The sequence below is a fragment of the Haliaeetus albicilla genome, chromosome 24 (assembly GCF_947461875.1).
Source record: "Haliaeetus albicilla chromosome 24, bHalAlb1.1, whole genome shotgun sequence".
In the NCBI taxonomy this organism is placed as follows: domain Eukaryota; kingdom Metazoa; phylum Chordata; class Aves; order Accipitriformes; family Accipitridae; genus Haliaeetus; species Haliaeetus albicilla.
Window position 1 is genome coordinate 12,050,148 of NC_091506.1, and position 17,279 is coordinate 12,067,426.

At 42.7% G+C, this 17,279-nt stretch overlaps 2 protein-coding genes across 2 annotated transcripts; one reads left to right on the forward strand and one right to left on the reverse strand.

The window, feature by feature from the left end:
• Nucleotides 1-210: 210 nt before the first annotated feature.
• LSM3 (LSM3 homolog, U6 small nuclear RNA and mRNA degradation associated) lies at nt 211-3,415 on the reverse strand. The gene is made up of 4 exons (XM_069812136.1): nt 3,335-3,415; nt 2,209-2,319; nt 937-1,032; nt 211-609 (listed from the first exon to the last, which is right to left on the reverse strand). Exons 1-4 carry the CDS (start codon nt 3,353-3,355, stop codon nt 529-531), a joined length of 309 nt encoding a protein of 102 aa, XP_069668237.1. The 5' UTR covers nt 3,356-3,415; the 3' UTR covers nt 211-528.
• Nucleotides 3,416-4,351: 936 nt separating this feature from the next.
• On the forward strand, nt 4,352-16,527 carry XPC (XPC complex subunit, DNA damage recognition and repair factor). Its single transcript, XM_009930980.2, has 15 exons — nt 4,352-4,570; nt 5,485-5,612; nt 6,439-6,562; nt 7,519-7,603; nt 8,103-8,260; nt 8,472-8,592; nt 9,945-10,034; nt 10,441-11,376; nt 11,853-12,013; nt 12,275-12,356; nt 12,804-12,938; nt 13,443-13,612; nt 13,809-13,902; nt 14,455-14,544; nt 15,204-16,527. Exons 2-15 carry the CDS (start codon nt 5,549-5,551, stop codon nt 15,414-15,416), a joined length of 2,523 nt encoding a protein of 840 aa, XP_009929282.1. The 5' UTR covers nt 4,352-4,570; nt 5,485-5,548; the 3' UTR covers nt 15,417-16,527.
• The last annotated feature ends 752 nt before the right edge of the window (nt 16,528-17,279 follow it).

The following is a 17,279-nucleotide window of genomic DNA, read 5'->3' on the forward strand; positions in this document are numbered from 1 at the left end:
ATAAATTATATTACTGTAGATTCATGTAGTATTGCCCTCCGAAACACCACTCTGCAAGACTCAGGTATTAGTAAGGACAGAAATTAACAAAACACACAAAAGTTACTCTTTTCTCAGAAAGTAAGGCTACATACTACAACTTAATATAGCATTAGCTCTATAGTAAAACATAAGAATAACGTCTTCAACATAAAAACACGACAAGTGAAATCTGAAAGACAAACTGAATTTATTTAAAACAAAAAATTAAGACAGTGCTATTGCCAAGATTGAAAAAATGAAGGATTCTTTTACCAATGTGACAAGACAGTCAGTTTACAGCAGTTACATTAATTCTGAGAAAATCAGGTTGGGTTTACACTGCTTCAATTGACATGTACCTTTTGCAAAACAAACTGGTTCCCCTTCCCAAAAGGGCAGACAAAAACATCCTATAAAAAACACATACAAAATTTTGAGACACAATTGAAACACAAACCATTGTCCAAAAGCCTGAAACTTTCCAACAAGGTTAAATCCTTTGTTGCTTCAACCAACCCTCAACGGGGGAGCTACAAGCACAACGCCGTCACCTCTGACAAAGAGCATCGGAATATTCCTTTTGGTAGACTATGAAGAAGGAAAGAAAAATTTATATTTACAATAGCACAGTTTACAAAACATATCTGCTAAGCATATGACCAAATTCAATCATAACAAAACACCAGAAACAAATCCAACAAATATAAGCTCAAACATACAACATTCTGGCATACTGAAGAGATCAATACAACTAACACCAAGACTTTGGATATCCTTTGTAGTTTCATAACAATTTGCCCAAAACTTCTGTTAGATCTTGGTTCAAAAAGTAGTCAGCAATAAACTACTTTAACAATATAACATAGTTTAGTTTTAAAAAAGTTTTCTATGGGGATAAATACACTAAATCCTTACTTTATAAATCTCTTCGTAGGTTTCTTCATCAATCTCTATTGTAGTTACAGTTTCTTCCACATCACCCAAAATCATATTTAAGTGCTGATCATATGCCTGTAGGAATGAAGTTAGTTTATTATTTCTTCCAAAATTCAAACATGAGCTTATTAAAATGAGAATTTTTGCAAGAATTTGAGACATAATTAGTTTAGCCTGATTTTGACCAAAATACACCACTATGTCAAAACAAAGTAGTATCAGTTATAGTTGTAATTCCAAACAAATGTCAACAAACCAGTACTCTGTCACATAAAAATAAGGGAAGACATTTATATTTACCAAAATGCTCTTTCAGGAAACAGCTCTGAAGCATTCAGTGAGAAAACATACAAGAACTCAGAGACAGACACACTTTATTAACATTAAACCAGCTACACATTCTCTGCTGCCAGTCCAGCCTCCCTGAATTGATTGCATGGGGCCATCTTAAAGGATACAAAAGCTCTAATTCATATAATGCTACAAAAATTTAAAATAAGCACATATTCCAAAAACCCTACAGAAGCACGATGCAAACTACACGTGTGCCTTATGGATCTCTCCTCATCTTTGTGTTGCCAAAAGAGTTGAGGTCCACCTAACACATGGGGCAACTGGTTCTCTTCCCCAACACAGTACAGTACTCAGGAAGGATGACTGACTTAATAGAAAGCAAAAATCTGTCTCATCAAGAGACGTATCACTCCCAGAGGAAAACACTTCGACAAATGAGATTTGCAGAGAATCCAGCTGAGTATATATGCCCATCATACCCTCATAGGGCATGCCTTAAGCAATACTTGTTTGATTATGATAATCTCAGTCTTAATTCAGTCTAAAGACCTCAGGGTACTTTACAAGAAGAGGCCTGCAGCATTATTGCTTGTGGAATGAATTGCTTGGTATCATTCAGGAGACAAGAAAAACAAAATACATCTCTTGACTCTCTACAGAAGCAGTTAATAGCAGACAGAGTACTGAACAAATTAGATTTTTCCACCAATCACATTACACTTCTGATAAGAGAAACAGTTCAGCCCTTGTTACTAAGATGATCTTTAACCTACCTTCTATAACCACTTCTGCACTTTTAACCCTGAGATACAGTTACCTGTGTTTTTACAGTGATTTTTTTAAACAACCAATGCAATATTACAGGTAAGCTTGTGTAACAGACTGTTGTACATGAAAAAAAAGGATGCCCAGTGCTTAGCTGAATAAGCATGGTAGCGTTCTGAAAGTTTTACTTACATGTAGTCTGCCTCTAAGCTCTCTGTCATTCCTCATTTTGACATAGATTCGCTCATCTAGACTGAGCCTGATGAGATCAAGTGGCTCCTCTACAGTATTTGTTGTTTGTTGCTAAAAAAAATAAAATTAAAAAAGTTAATTTTACAGAAGAAGCCTGTGAACTTTTCCATTACTCAGCGTTTGTGAGATGCAGAAAACAAACAGTTAAGAATATAGATGCAAATACTCCATTCCATCACATCCTATTGAACCTGAGTGCAGCTGATACTACCACCCTACAGATGTTTACCAGCCTGAGCAAAATGAGTTAAAAGACTTCAGTTTAGTTTGCAGCAAATGATGCCTCACGCATACTGTTGCATAAACTATATTCCTTACTAGCAACCGTTGTCCATAGTGCAGCAGCAGAAAGCCTACTCTGCATGAACCAGCACCACACCTGTGCCAACACATGGCACAGGCTAGAAAAACCAAACACAGGCTGACATTTTTGCCAGCTCGCATCGGTTAACTGGATGACACACTGCCCCAAACACACACCTCTCCTTAAGGCCTAGCTCAACAACACAGCATTCATGCCAGGCCTCAAAGCAGGTTAGAAGCCTGAACGCACACCGGGCTGAGGTCTCTTTTTTGTAATACAGGTGTACTTTCAGAATCACAGCTAAAATGCATGAACATCTTTGTGAATATCCTGCAGCACGCTACCAATTTCCTTCTCCGTGAGGCAGAGCCAAGGGTATTTTCCTCAGTCGCTTTCCTCCATTTCCCTCCTCTGGCAGTTCCTGGGGAAACGGGCCTGAAGCGAGCCTTGCCCGCGCTCCTGACAACCCCGGCGGCGGCACAAGGACCGAGGCCGTGTAGTACTGTCATTCCCCGCAGAAAGCGCTCTCCCCGGAGGGCTGCGCCTCAGGAAGGCTGCCCAAGCCGGGGGCTTTGCCGGGAGGTACGCCCGGTCCCAGCTAGGCAGCCGAAAGCCTGCCTCCATCTTACGCCCCGCCAGCCGCGGAGGCTTCCCCGGGGCCCGCGGAGGGAAGGCGGGAGGAGCCGGGAGCGCGGGCCCGCTGGCAACGAGGAAGGGCCCGTCCGCCGCCTCCCGCCCTGAGGGAAGCGGGCAGCCGCTTACCTGATCCACCTCATCCGCCATCTTTCAAACCGCCTCCCGCGCTCTCCCGCGAGACTTCATGGCCCAGCCCCTTCCCCTCCGCCGGGGGCGGGGCCGGGGCACGGCGGGGCCCGCAGCGGGACGCGGGGGCCGTGGGGGCCGTGGGCCGCCCGCCGCCGGGGGACCGCCATGGCCAGGAAGCGCAAAGCGTCGTCCCGGCCAGCGGCTGACAGCAAGAGGCGCTCCGGGGGGCTGGGGGCGCGGCGGGGCGAACCGGAGGAGGAGGAGAAGAAGGAGGAGGGTGAGTGCGGGAGGGAGGCCGGGCGGGCGCTGCGCCATCGCCGGGGCTTGGGGCCGGTCCAGGCCTCTGGTGTTTCGGAGGGGTCGGGGAGCAGCGGGTGTCAGCTGGCTCTTAGCGCCGCGCTGGGCCGCGACAGCCCCTGTGAGGGAAAGGGCCGTTAGCTCAGGCTGGAGGCGTGGATAGCCGTGTTCTCCGCAGCGCCAGAGGGCGGGACGATGGGCGCGCAGAAGCCGGGGGTTTAAATCCCTGCGTGAAGTGGGCCCCACACGCTGTCTGGAAGCACTGACAAAGGCTGTTAATAAGGCACTGAGCGACCCGGTGAGGGTTTGTCTCACCTCAGCCGTGGCGGGGCTGCGGACAGCCACCCCACCCCCCCGCGGCGGCTGGACACGGCCGTGACACGCGGGTCCGTGTCCCAGGAGGTGCCCTGGAAAAAGTTCTCCAGAGCAGCTTCACAAAATAGCAGTTTCTTGTGGTTCGCATGTACGATGCTTGTTTTTCAACTGACCCCATTGGTAGGACTATAGGAATCTTTCTGTGCTTCTTGTGCATTACATTATTAAGAATTTTTTCCTTAAACAGGTCTCATTGTTCAGTTCTTACCTATTTGTTCAGAAACAATGACATGCACGTTGTTGTGAGTGCTCACTTTCTTCTGTAGCTGGCTCTAATGAAATCTGTGGAGGTATTGTTTCTGATTGCCATGGAGATGAAACTTCATCCTTTAACATATCTTCCTTTCTTCTGTGCCATGCAGATGATTTTGAAGAGAAAAAGCCCAGTGTAAAGAAGAATGACTCAAAAGCTCTTGCTAGGAAGAAGGAAGAAGAGTGCGATACTGGAGTTTCTAACTCAGCAAATAAGCCTACAAAACAAAACGGGGCAAAATCACTAATAAAAGAAAACAAAAAAATCACTAGAAATAAGGGGAATCATAACAAAGAGGAAACATGCAGGTAAGTTTACTTATCAGTCAAGTCTATGGGAGCTCTCTCTTCATGGTTACATGTTATTTGTTTAGGGCCTAGTGCTGCATATGTGCATGTGAGCAGTTTATTTTAGGCTATCAGTCCAATTTAGTACATTTATGTCATGCAGCTGAACAGAAGTACCATCTTATTCGTTGCAGAGTCAGTCCTGAGGAAGATAGTCTGTATGGGAAGCAAATGCATGAGCCTTTTCAAATTCAGTGGTTTAAATATAACATTTTATTTAATTTGTTACAGTTTTTACATGGGACTAGGGAGGCTTTATGGAATCCAGCACGAATAGAAATGTTGGCCTGACATTTGGGTTTAAAATGATGAGCAGAAATCTTTAAACATATCATTCTATGGTGTTTTTTGGAATCCAAATATAATATCAGCAGGGTCTGCCCATGGAGATTGCTATAGCAAATGAATTCATAAAAAGAAATTAAACTGATTGGTCTTGTTTCAGTGGCCAGCCAGAGCCAGAGTATTAGTGTAGTGAAACAGAACCAGTTCCAATTTCAGTACACTTTGAAAATTCAGTAAAAACAAATGATTCAGTGAACCCTTTCTCCAAGGACTCATTTGTACAAGCTGTTCTGAAGGATGAGGCCTTTTGTAGGTTCAGGCATCTTCCTAAACAGCCTTGCAGAATCAGAACCTAAGATTGCACTGAAAAAGCGTTGCTCCGCTGAGTCCATGGTGACTTCTGGCAAAGATGGTTTGCTTTACAGAGAAGGTATCTGTGTTTTAATTGTCAAATACTCAATCTGTTGTTACTGATGCAGAGGTCATGCTTCATTTATTTCACTATTTTTAGTGTGTTCTTCCTCTATTTTTCTTAAATAAACAAGCACCTGCACTTCCTGATGCTAAAGCCATTTTGATCATTGTAACAGTGACTTGCTGAAACCCCCTCAGAAGGAGATAAAGTTGAAGAGAGAATCTCCTGTTAAAAAAGAGATGGATGAAGACAATACTGACGATGATGGTGCTGAAAGTGAAGATGAATGGGAGGACGTGGAAGGTAACAATTGCATGTTTATTCATTTTAAGGAGTAAATATTCTTACACACAATTTGGTTTTTTGTAATTTGATTTTTTGAACCATTTCTCATTCGGATTCAGGTAAATGTTTACACTCTGTATACCTAAAGTATGCTCCATGTGCATATCTGTATCTTTAAAAGCTCATATCTCACAATGCTTTTAGAATAGTTCCAAAGTAAAAAAAAAAAAACCCAGACAACTACTGACCTGATGGTAGTGCCTTGAATTTGACTATTTGTTGGCTTATGTTAAAATTATGCTACCATGCACAAAGCACTTTCTCAGCTGTTTGTGTTGTCTAATATTGAGCAGCTAAGAATGAGTCAAAACTGCCACTTCCTAGTAAAGGAGAGTGGAGATGAAACCAACTGAGCTGTTTGATTAGATGGTCATCAACAAACTGTGATAAGAATCATGATGATCATAATCTTCATATTTTGCTGCTACAGATTTATGCCTTCTAAAGTGAACTGTTGTCAGTTTTTTTTCTTTGCTACCCTACAAGTACCCTTCAAGTTACATCTGCTTCATTCACCTTTCTCCTGATTGAGTTTGCCTGTGGTACTCACGTGCCATTAGACTGTTGCTGAGCTGATTCCTCAACACCAGGTGACTGGCATCCCACAGTTACTTGAAATAAATGAGTACACGCAGTATTATGGAAGATCCAGGAGCTGGTAATTACTGAGGATGTTCTGTTTGTAGGTTGTTTAAACACTTGAGGAGGAATAGGTAGGTTCTCAGCCCATTGTCAGCATCTGTTCCATGTTTATTTATCATTTAGTAATATTTTATTTTTCCAGAACTCCAGGAACCTGCCACAGATAAGTTAGAAGAAGCTGCTGTTCTTCCAGCAGCAGTGCTGCCAAGCAATCCTGTCGAGATAGAGATTGAAACCCCAGAGCAGGTGAAGAAAAGAGAGAGAAGGTAAGAACAGGGAAGGCAGTGGAGGGCCGTTAAAGGATGAAATAAAAAATATGCTAAGTCTTGACTGTCACTGACTTGCTGTCTTCTGGTTGGAAATCCCCACTTTGTGCAGACTGTTGAGTTGGAATGGTGCGAGGTCATGGGATGGAGAACAGTGTGCACACTGACAATTTTACCAAAAGTCTTCAGTGGAAGTTGGTGGGAATAGAGGTTTTTCAGCTTCCTTGAAAATCAAGCATGTAACTTCATTGTGCTTTAATATCTACATTTCCAAGCCAGAGACAGTAGTAGATCTCTTCAAGGAGAGCTGTGGGTGAATGGCATTGTTGTACTGTAAATATCTTAACAGCTCAGGTGGAAGCCTCTGTGTGCCCATACCTGAGGTGTGAATAGGTGAGTCAAGTGAATGCCCTCAGCATCTGGGAGCATTATGCCAAGGAAGGCTTTCTTTGTGTGGTGGCTGGAGGCCTGATGATATCTCATGCTGTTACAGGGTAGGCACTGTCCCAGGCCAGCCCTTCATAACAAAGCAACCAGAGTATCTGTTGCTTCTAAATTAAAAGACTTCATTGATGAAGAGAAGACCATTTCTCCAGGAATCTGAATGGAATGCTAGCAGTAATCTGAAAGTCAAACAATTCAGACAGTGAATTGTAAGTTTAGTATAGAGCTGTCCAAAACTGTCTTGTAGGAAACTGTAGGCACATAAAGTTAGGTAGAATTCAGGCCATCTGAATATACCCAAGCTCTCAGTAGTCAGGTACATGGAGTTCACAGTTTATTAGTTGTATGCATCCTGCATGCCTATTCACATAGCCAGTAACTAAACTTCTGTTAAGTGGGCACAGAAGATTCTCTGGGATAGAGTCTCTTTGTGAACTGATCCAGTTCAGGAATCTAGAAAGGCAGGTCCATAGAAAACCCAAACCATCCATTTCTTTTTTAATCTTATGCAGAGAAAAAAGGAAGGCCGAGTTCGAGACGTATCTTCGGAGAATGATGAAACGTTTCAGCAAGGAGGTTCGTGAGGACACGCATAAGGTATTGGTCACAGAGAAACCTGGCAGAGAAAAAATAGAGCATAAAGATGTCTGAACTGATTCATAATGAAGAAGAAACTAATTTTGATCAAATAATTTGGGGCCGTGGCTAGAAGTGAAAAAATAAAAAGGCTGTAGTCCTGACAAATGCTCAGTAGACTTCTCCTAAACTGTAAGTTAGAAACATCAATGGCTGCATTAGTAAAATTCTAAATCAAAACAGATATGACTAGGGTGTATATTTCTCCATTGAGTGTGTATCTGCTCCTTCTGTCGGGGTTAAAGTGTCAATCATGTAGAGCAGGAGAGACTGACAGGAACTTCAAGGCTTTACTGTTTTCTGATGGTGATCTGAAGACAGCCCTGTGTCCAGCCTGTTTACGCTTGGGAGGCTTCATTGTTGCCTGTCTTTGTTAAAAGGAGCAGTAAATATACCATGGACAGTAGTTCCGGCAAGGAAAATTTCTTGTGAACTCACTATAGAAACTTTTTTCTCTCAGGTTCATCTCTTGTGTTTATTAGCAAATGGTTTCTATAGGAACAGGATCTGCAGCCAGCCAGATCTTCATGCCATTGGTCTATCCATCATCCCCACCCACTTCACAAAAGCGCCTGCAGGCCAAGTGGACCTTCTCTACCTTTCCAACTTGGTGAAATGGTAAAACTCTCTTTCCTAATCATGCTATCACATAGAATGTATGAGCCAGGGTTCAGGGAGAGGAGTAAATACAATTACCTATTTTTGGTGATTTTTCTGATTTTAAATACAGGGGTGAAATCTGTCCTTTTTACAGAAGGAAAGGATGAACTATGAAGTTTAAGAATACAGCCACAAACACTAGACAATAAGTAGGTGTCTTATATTTCAGGTTTGTTGGAACCTTCACTGTCAATGATGAGCTTTCCATTGAAAAAGGAGAGCCCCTTCAGTCGACCTTGGAGAGGCGCTTTGCCATCTATGCTGCACGAGATGATGAGGAGTTGGTTCATGTAAGTGACTGGGAAGTGCAGCGATGCTTGCTGAGCTTGGATGCTAGATCAGTGCTGTAGTGCTGTGAGGTCATACACAAAGTGGTGTTTGAGGGATGGATTTGGAGAAAGCAAATCAGTAACTTAGGTGATTCCGTGGCTTTTTCTTTTTGTTGTGTTTTTATCTGGAGTCCTTCTGTGAATACATTAGGTGCCTAATGGGAGCCTCTAGTTCTGGGTGGTGTCACTGTGCACTCTGTGTTCTGCTGTGGATGGCTTTATGTACGGTGTATAGAGCTACTTGTTCCTAAGTATGTTTTGGCTTCTTTATATTGCTTTAGTAGTGTAGATCAAAGCAAACCAGCTTAATAGGTTTCGTCTGAAACACTAATTGGAGTGAGGAAATTCTCAGGACTTACTTGCAGCCAGAGAAACTCTTCACAGATCTTTGAGTTGAAGGTTGGTAGTTTGCTGCTATGAGTCACCACTGAAGGCCAAAGGAATTGAACTTTTATTTAGAGCAGCCCGAGGCCAAGTCTTCAAAAGGACATTTTGTGGTGGAATTGGATTAAGGGAGGAACTGGAGTAAGTTGTTTCAAGTGACACAGAGATTTTAGTAAAACAACCAGGAGGTCAAGTTGGCAGGGGACATTTGAAAGAGCAGAAACAAGCTGCTGCTTTGCAGGTGCATGGCTTGCAGCTCTGCTCTGTTGCTGATAAAGTGGGATGTTGCAGCTTCTCTGCTGCAAAGCAGGAAGCAGTTGTGGTGGCTTTGCAACCTTGCTGTGGAAATGTAGAGGTGTCGCTTCCTGGGACAGGAGGAAAAGACAAAGCAAGCCTTGCTTAGGTGGCTTCAGTTGAGTCCCACGCAGGAAGGCAGTTGCCAGGTCACAGCTGTTAGCCACTCAGTTGTGACTGTAATGTCATTCTCTGAATGGCTGGTGTTTCTGCTGGGTTCAGCTGATGGTATGTGGTTGGCTTTGGCCACCTTTGGGAGGCAGGATTTAGAGTCGTCTTACTCAGTTTTCCTCAAGAAAGAGAGACTGATGGGGTGGATGGGATTTGAGTGACTTAGCATGTCTGCTCCAGCAGGATGGGTCATTTAGCCTTTTTAGGAATTGGTTCCTCATCTGTAAGTTAACAGCAGTACCCCTGCCACAGTAGTAACATAAATAAGAGCCAGAGAAGACTCTGCGGTGCTTTAATACTGTAGCAGCTGGGCTACCTACACATCTGTGTCAGTGTATACAGCACTGGATAAAAGGTAGGAATGGAAATGATTTCTGACAGAACCCAGGTTGTAGAAGAGTTTCAAGAGGTTTTTTTATATACCTTGAAAAAATGTTAAACATGCTTTATTTTTTCTTTTGCAGATATTTTTAATTATTCTGCGAGCATTACAGCTGCTGTGTCGCCTCGTGCTGTCTTTTCAGCCTGTTCCTCTCAAGGAGACAAGAGCAAAGGTAGTTTTTGTTGGGTGTGTGCAATAAGGAATAGGTCACTGGTTTAGAGAGTAGGATTGAAAAAACTTTCTGGCTGGTGCAGCTTGCAGGAAATCACTTACTGCATGAAGCATGGTGATGACAATGTTCTGTCTATAGTGCAGAAGATGCAAACCCTTAATTTTTAGGTTTCTCCTTTAAAACAACCACCCATTTTGTGTCTTTCAGCAAAGACTTCTTATGCTTCAGTGGTTTTAAATCTCCTTAAAACTTTGAGAGCAAACACTTGCTGCTTGAATACACCTCTCTTCAGCCATTTGCCTGCCAACCTTTGGTCTGCATGCACCTCGTGCTGACTGCAGTCTTTTTTTTTAACATGTTGTTAGCCATGGTGATAAAAGTGACCTAGCCTGTTTCTTCTTTGCAGGGAAAAAGCTCATCCAAGAGGCAGTCTCTCAGCAGTACCTCTGAGGGGCAGGAGAGCTCTTCCACAACACCAAAAGCTGTGGCAAAAAAATGCCCCTGCAAAAAAGCCAAGCAGGATGAGAAATCCTCAGAGAGCCAAGAAGACAAAAAGGAGTCAAAGAAACCCAAAACTGCTCAGACCAAAAGGACATGCAAGTCAAAGCTGACTAGAGGCAGCCAGGAACAGAAAGAATCTGGTAATGAGGAGAGCAGTTTAGCGGAAAAAGATGTGCCAGTCAGGCCCAAGAATGATCGCCGGAGGCGAGTGGCCTCCAAAGTGTGTTACAAAGAAGAGAGTGGAAGTGATGAGGGCAGTGTTTCGGACTTTGAGGTTTCAGAGGAGGAGAGTGATCTCTCTGATGAGGATTTTGGAACTGTCTCTAAAAGGTGGAGGAGTTCACAGAGCTCCCAGAAGTCAAAGGTAACGGCTATAAAAAGCCCCAAACCTGAGACTTCAGAATCAAGGCTATCCAAAAATTCATGTGAAGCTGAGCCTAGGCCAGCAAAAAGTACAGCTCCAGCCTTGCCTCATGGACAGAGAAAGAGAAACAAAATAATTTCTAGTGATGAGGATGATGGACAGCAGGAGGTAAGGAAAGTGATGGGCACAGACCAGTGGCTGGAGGTTTTCCTTGAACGTGAGGACAAGTGGGTATGTGTAGACTGTGTTCATGGCAACGTTGGCCAGCCCCAGCTGTGCTTCACATATGCCACAAAGCCGCTTTCCTACATTGTGGGATTTGACAATGATGGGAGTGTCAGGGATGTGACGCAAAGATATGACCCAGTGTGGATGACCGCAACAAGGAAGAGTCGTGTGGACCCTGAGTGGTGGGAAGACACGCTGCAACCATATAAAAGTCCCTATCTTGAAAGAGACAAGAAGGAGGAAAATGAGGTAAATGGCAATAGGTTATTCAGGACCTTTAGTGCCAGAAGTCCAGTCCTTGGATTCTCATTCAGGCGAAAATCATTAGGAATCTTTCCATGAGGAAGGAAGTTTGTATTTGAGCTTGAAATGCTCAGATTGAGCATGTTTTAAAGGGAATATACAATGATAGATTGAAATAATATCAAATGGAGGCTGCTCAAGAGAAATTTGCGTAGCAAAAGTACTGGACAGCCCATGCTGGAAACTTACTAACATGGTTTCTGTACAGTTTAGCATTACCCTTCTCAGAGAGTCTTTAAAATATGTAGATCTGGGTACACATCTAAATGCCTGTTTGCAACAAGAATGCTTTGGTCTGTTGGCTCATCTGATTTAAGTTTCTGGTGTTTTTTCCTTTGATCCATACTATAACATTCTTATTTTCTTACAAAGGGTATTGCAAGAGAGTTCTGAAACCACTCTTCTTTGTATAATTCCTACAGTTTCAAGTTAAGCTTCAAGATCAGCCTCTGCCAACAGCAATTGGAGAGTACAAAAACCACCCTCTCTATGTACTGAAGAGGCACCTCTTGAAATATCAGGCAATCTATCCTGAGTCAGCTGCTATCCTAGGGTACTGTAGGGGAGAGGCTGTCTACTCCAGGTGAGTTGTGCACCTCAGGTGTAACTGATCTTGTGACTGTGATCTTTGTAACAAATTTAAGAGCTAATTTGCATGAAGACTGTGATGGTATCAGCAGTAGTCTCGGGCCCCATGCATAGACAGGGTGAGGCATTTAGCTGCTCAGATAGCATTTGCGTATCACTTAGAGCTTTTTTACCATTCCTAATGTGAATAACAGTTTGGAAGTCTCTTATGGAGGGACTTAAAACTCTTATGGTTGCTTCCATCTGGCCTTTTTAGAGACTGTGTACACACGCTGCACTCCAAGGACACTTGGCTGAAGCAAGCTCGAGTGGTGAGGATTGGAGAAGTGCCTTACAAGGTAAGAAGGTTTGACTTCCTCCTGTGCGTTCAAACTCAATTCTATTTTTTTTTACCTTCTCTCTGTCAGCAGATGTAGATTTCTCGATTTCTCACTTGCTTGCATGGCATGTGGTAGCTGCATTGTGAATCTGCCCACCAACTGTGCCTATAGTTCCTATATACTACCCAAAGCCCAGCTATCTCTTCTTCCCACCCCAAGGGTATCTAGCAGAACTGCACCCTTTTCTTCTTCTTCAAAGGCATCCAAGTGTTTTATATGAACTGTAGAATATGACTCCTTGTTGCCTTCAGGTGCCATGGGTTATCATTTATAAGCAGTGGATACCGAAGCTAAGAAATAGGCATTTCTTCTCTCCCAGAGCCTTCTCCTTTGATGTCCTAGGACAGTCTGAAATCACTGGCAGCTTGTTGTGGTGTTACAGGGTTGGTCGTTGTATTTGCACAGATGGTGAAAGGATTTTCCAACCAGGCGAGGAAGGCGCGCCTTGCAGAGCCTGCAAACCGGGACAAAGAGGACCTGGCACTGTTTGGTCTCTGGCAGACAGAGGAGTATCAGCCGCCTGTAGCAGTGGATGGAAAGGTAACTAGGAAGGCAGAGGGCTGATGTTAAAGGAAGTGTTTTGTGTGGAACTATGGGGTTTATTTTTCCAGAAGTTGCATGTTTTAGAGGTGAGATCAGTCAATAACATCTGGATGCAGGATTAAGAGTTCAGAGGTAACCATCCCCAGGAGGAAATGATCAAAACTTCACTGAGGCCTTTCTTTCCTGAGTACAAGTAATGAGTGCTAGCAGCACAGACTGCTAACTTTGTAATTTCGTTGATCTAGTTTTCCTAGCCCATGTTTGTTTCGCTAATTCTCTGCATTACAGCTTGAGTAACAAGGCCTGGGCAGAGAACATAGCTAGGAGATAACCATGCAGCTAAAATTTAGGCTTGTGCCTTGTCATGTGAATATTAATTGAATACTGGAGTGGAATGTAGTAGGTCAGAAGGAAGGGAGAGTCCCTGAGTTGCAGCAGGGATTTTCACCTCTCTCCAGAGAGCAGGAGCGTTACCATTTCTCTTTAATTTTGCAATAACAGGTTCCTCGGAATGAATATGGAAACGTCTATCTCTTCCTGCCATCCATGTTACCCATTGGCTGTGTGCAGCTGAGACTCCCAAATCTGAACAGATTGGCACGGAAGTTGGACATTGACTGTGCTCAAGCCATCACTGGATTTGATTTTCATGGTGGCTACTCGCACCCGGTGTACGTAAAGCTGCTTTGTTGCATCTGACAGATTTTGACGTCCTGCAGAAGTTGTATACACTGTGTTAAGGAGTGCATGTGATGAGTTACAGTTCTGTCAACATTCAATAACTTTTGGTTTGGCTGGGTCAGCAGGCATTTGCTCCCTTTCTTTTTTCTTCTGGTAGCTGACACAGGATTGTGTTCTCCTTCCTAGTACTGATGGCTACGTTGTCTGTGAGGAGTATAAAGAGGTCCTCATTGCTGCCTGGGAGAATGAACAAGCAGAAATAGAAAAGAAGGAGAAGGAGGTGAGAATTATTTTTGCAGCTTCCTTATTGTTACATTTATTAAATAAATTTCATTGAAACTGTGGACAATCAAAGAAGGGTGGGCTGTGTAAGCAACAGACACAGAGCTCTGTGACCGTGAGGGGCTAGTTGCATCCCCCAAGTGTCCCATTTGGGGCTTGCTGTCTGGACTGCAGTGGGATGCAATACAAGTGCGTAGCAATATTTGAAATAGTGCATACTCTGGAATAGTTTTCCATGGCTGCTGGGAAACAAAAATGAGGAATACACATAGGAGATGAAAGTTTTGGAGGTGGTTCTGGTGTAATTTACACAGTCAGGGTGCACATCAGAAAGTGACAGTGATTCATGTATTAGGCAGATAATTGGACACCAATACATTTTACTCTTAAGAATCCTACTGGCCTATAATCTTTTAATGTGACACATTTAAGTTGGCATGTTTTTTTTTAATGGCAGTTTAAAATCTTCAAACTTCCATTTTCTGTGGGCGTAAATACATTGAAAATTACAATAGTAAATTTTTCTCTTTTCAATAACAATCCCACACAGAAGCGTGAGAAAAGAGCTCTGGGGAATTGGAAGCTGCTGACAAAAGGACTTCTCATCAGAGAGAGACTGAAGCAACGCTACTCCATCAAGGTATTCTGCATTTCTATCAGTGATTTCTTTCTCGGGATGGTATTTTTCTACCAAGAGATTTTTTTTTCCAGTCTTTCCAATGTGTTACGTTTCCAGCTGTAGAGTGTAGAACTTCCAGAGTGTAGTTGCTCAAAAATCTTCTTTCCTGTTGTTAGCATGTGACTAGCAAGTAGTAAAAAAAACTACACCAGAAATTCAATGTGGTCATGCCCAAGAAAGATTCATTATTGTTTAACAAGAGATTAGTGTTTCCTAAAGCATCATTTTTTTGGTATGATCTTCTGTTTTGACATACCCACTTCCTAGATTTATTCCTCCAAGCTAAGCATGTAGCTAACAGGATGAGAGTGGGCTGCTTTTTGTTAGGAAGTCAGATGTTTTAGTTCTTAATCTTTTCCCCACTGAGAAAGGTGATGCATTATCTTTTTAAAGCAGGTTTATTTTTATTCTGTCATCAAACGTATTTTGCTTGTGTTGAAAGAATGCTTGACATCCAGGAACAGAAACACACCGCTTTGAGTGAGAAGCCCAAACCAGAGCAGCCAACTTTTGTAATGTCATTAAGTGTCACCGTGACAGCAGACAAGCCCTTAATAGAAAAGGGTAGTTACGAATGATATATAGAGCAACTTTTCAGTTTTCATGCCTGTTTTTTCCAGACTGAGCCGTCAGCACCCGTGTCAGAGAAAGGAGCAGGATTCTCTTCTGATGAAGAAGGAGGTCCAAGTGCAGAGACTGCAGTAGGGAATGCAGCCATTTCATGGCCCCAAAATCGCCAGTTAGAGAAAAAAAAAGAAGAGAAGACAACCAGAAAGAGCAAGCAAGAAAGGAAAGGAGAAGCAGCACAGTTGTTCCCTTTTGAGAAACTCTGATCAGAACAAGCTTTTCTTTGCCATTTCCAGATGCAAGAACAGTAGTCACATCCTTTACCAGTTAAGGACTTAGTCTTCCTGTGCACTTGTGTTTCTGAGCTATCAGGGACCAACCTAATTCAGTATCAAGAGTTTCTTTTGCTATCACAGGCAATTAGATTCATCCTTTTATCCTTGGATTTACAAGCAGCAAATGTGCAGTTGTACCTTCTGAGAAGATTGGTTTGTGCTCTTCAGGTTTTTTGATCTATCACTCAGCACTAATAATTCTGTTTTCTGAGGAACTCCTTTCATTAGCACTGTCTTTTCCCATTTTTCTCCTTTCTATTTTTCCTGCTTGCTCAGAACTAAAGCATGCAGCTGCTATTTAACAGTCTGTGGTGAGCTGGCCAAAGGACTACTAATGCCCTCTTTGATTCATAGCTCATCCAAATCAGTGGTGAGGTAGAGTTCTGGTCTTACTGTCTTATTATTACAGAAGGGGAAGTACTTCCTCTAAGGTGTAAAGAAACACGCAATCACGATTTGGAGGAATCTGAAAATTTACTTTCTAAAGAATACCTGCCCTTTGTGAAAACTCAGTTTTGGCTTTTCAGCCTACAGTCTTCCTTTACTTTCAGAAATCTTGTGCATTAGAAGGGAGAAGCCCTGTCCTCATTTCAAACTTAAGGTTAAATATGTCTTCTTAAGTAATTTGAACATATGTATACTTGTTTCAGTTTTGTTTTATCAAGACCATGTGGATGTGTTGTGGAGCAAAACATGTAAAACTGGCTGAGTATCATAGTCAGAAATGAAATCCACTGAAACCAGAGAGCTCTTGTAAATGTTATCTAGTACCTAAGCATTTGAAAATGGTTGAGAGAGGAATATTAAATCTACACAAGCTTTTCCTGCAGTTTTGTAATAGAAATGCTGATCTGTCTTCTGCAATATTTTTATAACTGACACTGTCTCTTCAAAAATAGATGGGAATACTAGTCTAGTCGTTGCTGGACATTGTCACAGAGGAAAGACTGAAATGCAGGAAAATGGCTGACATTTAATTATGTTCAGAAAAAACTCTATTTTTATACTGTATTTGTAGAACAAAATAAAGTATGGAAAAACAGTATGTTGTCTGTTATGCTTCGCCTCCAGCCAGCTCATTCTTCTGTAAGCAGCTCAGTTTCCCTGGAGGGACTTTCACACAAGGATAAGAACACACTGTAGTATTTCCAGAAGTCGCAAATCGGGTCCCGGGATATCCCAGAGCTGGCTGCTTGTGAATTGTTTTAATGTTAAGGATCTTCATTCTGAGTTTTTAGGTTTTGCTACCAAATTCTGAATAAATATCAACCTCAGTTGGAGGCTTGGGGAGTAGATACAACCTGTATATAAATAAGGCTTCAAGAAAAATTCTGAATCTTGCATAAACTGGTAAAACTGCAGAGGGCACAGAGGACATAGTTCCTTCTGTGTTCGTTATTGCGCTCATAGGCAGGATACACCCAGAGACAAGCGCTTTGAATGCGTGGGCACACGTCCAGCTCCTGCTGATACTGGTAATTTTTCATCATCTTAAGATGGGAGCTGGTGGCAGCTGTACCAAAGCGACTCTGCACTTCCTAACTTGGGACACTGGGCACAGATACACGACGTTATGAGCGTAATGACTATTTATAGTCAGCGGGGAAAGAGACAATAACATCTTCAGGTGGCAGAATCCTACCCCTCAGCTCCATAGGCAGCCAGCTCTCCTAACCTAAGCATGCAACAGATGAAAGAGTAAATACACTTATTGTAAGGGAGACTGAAGCAGAAAGGGAAGATGATTGACAGATGAGGTACATGTTCTGTCAGATTTTGGTAAGGAAGCAAGAG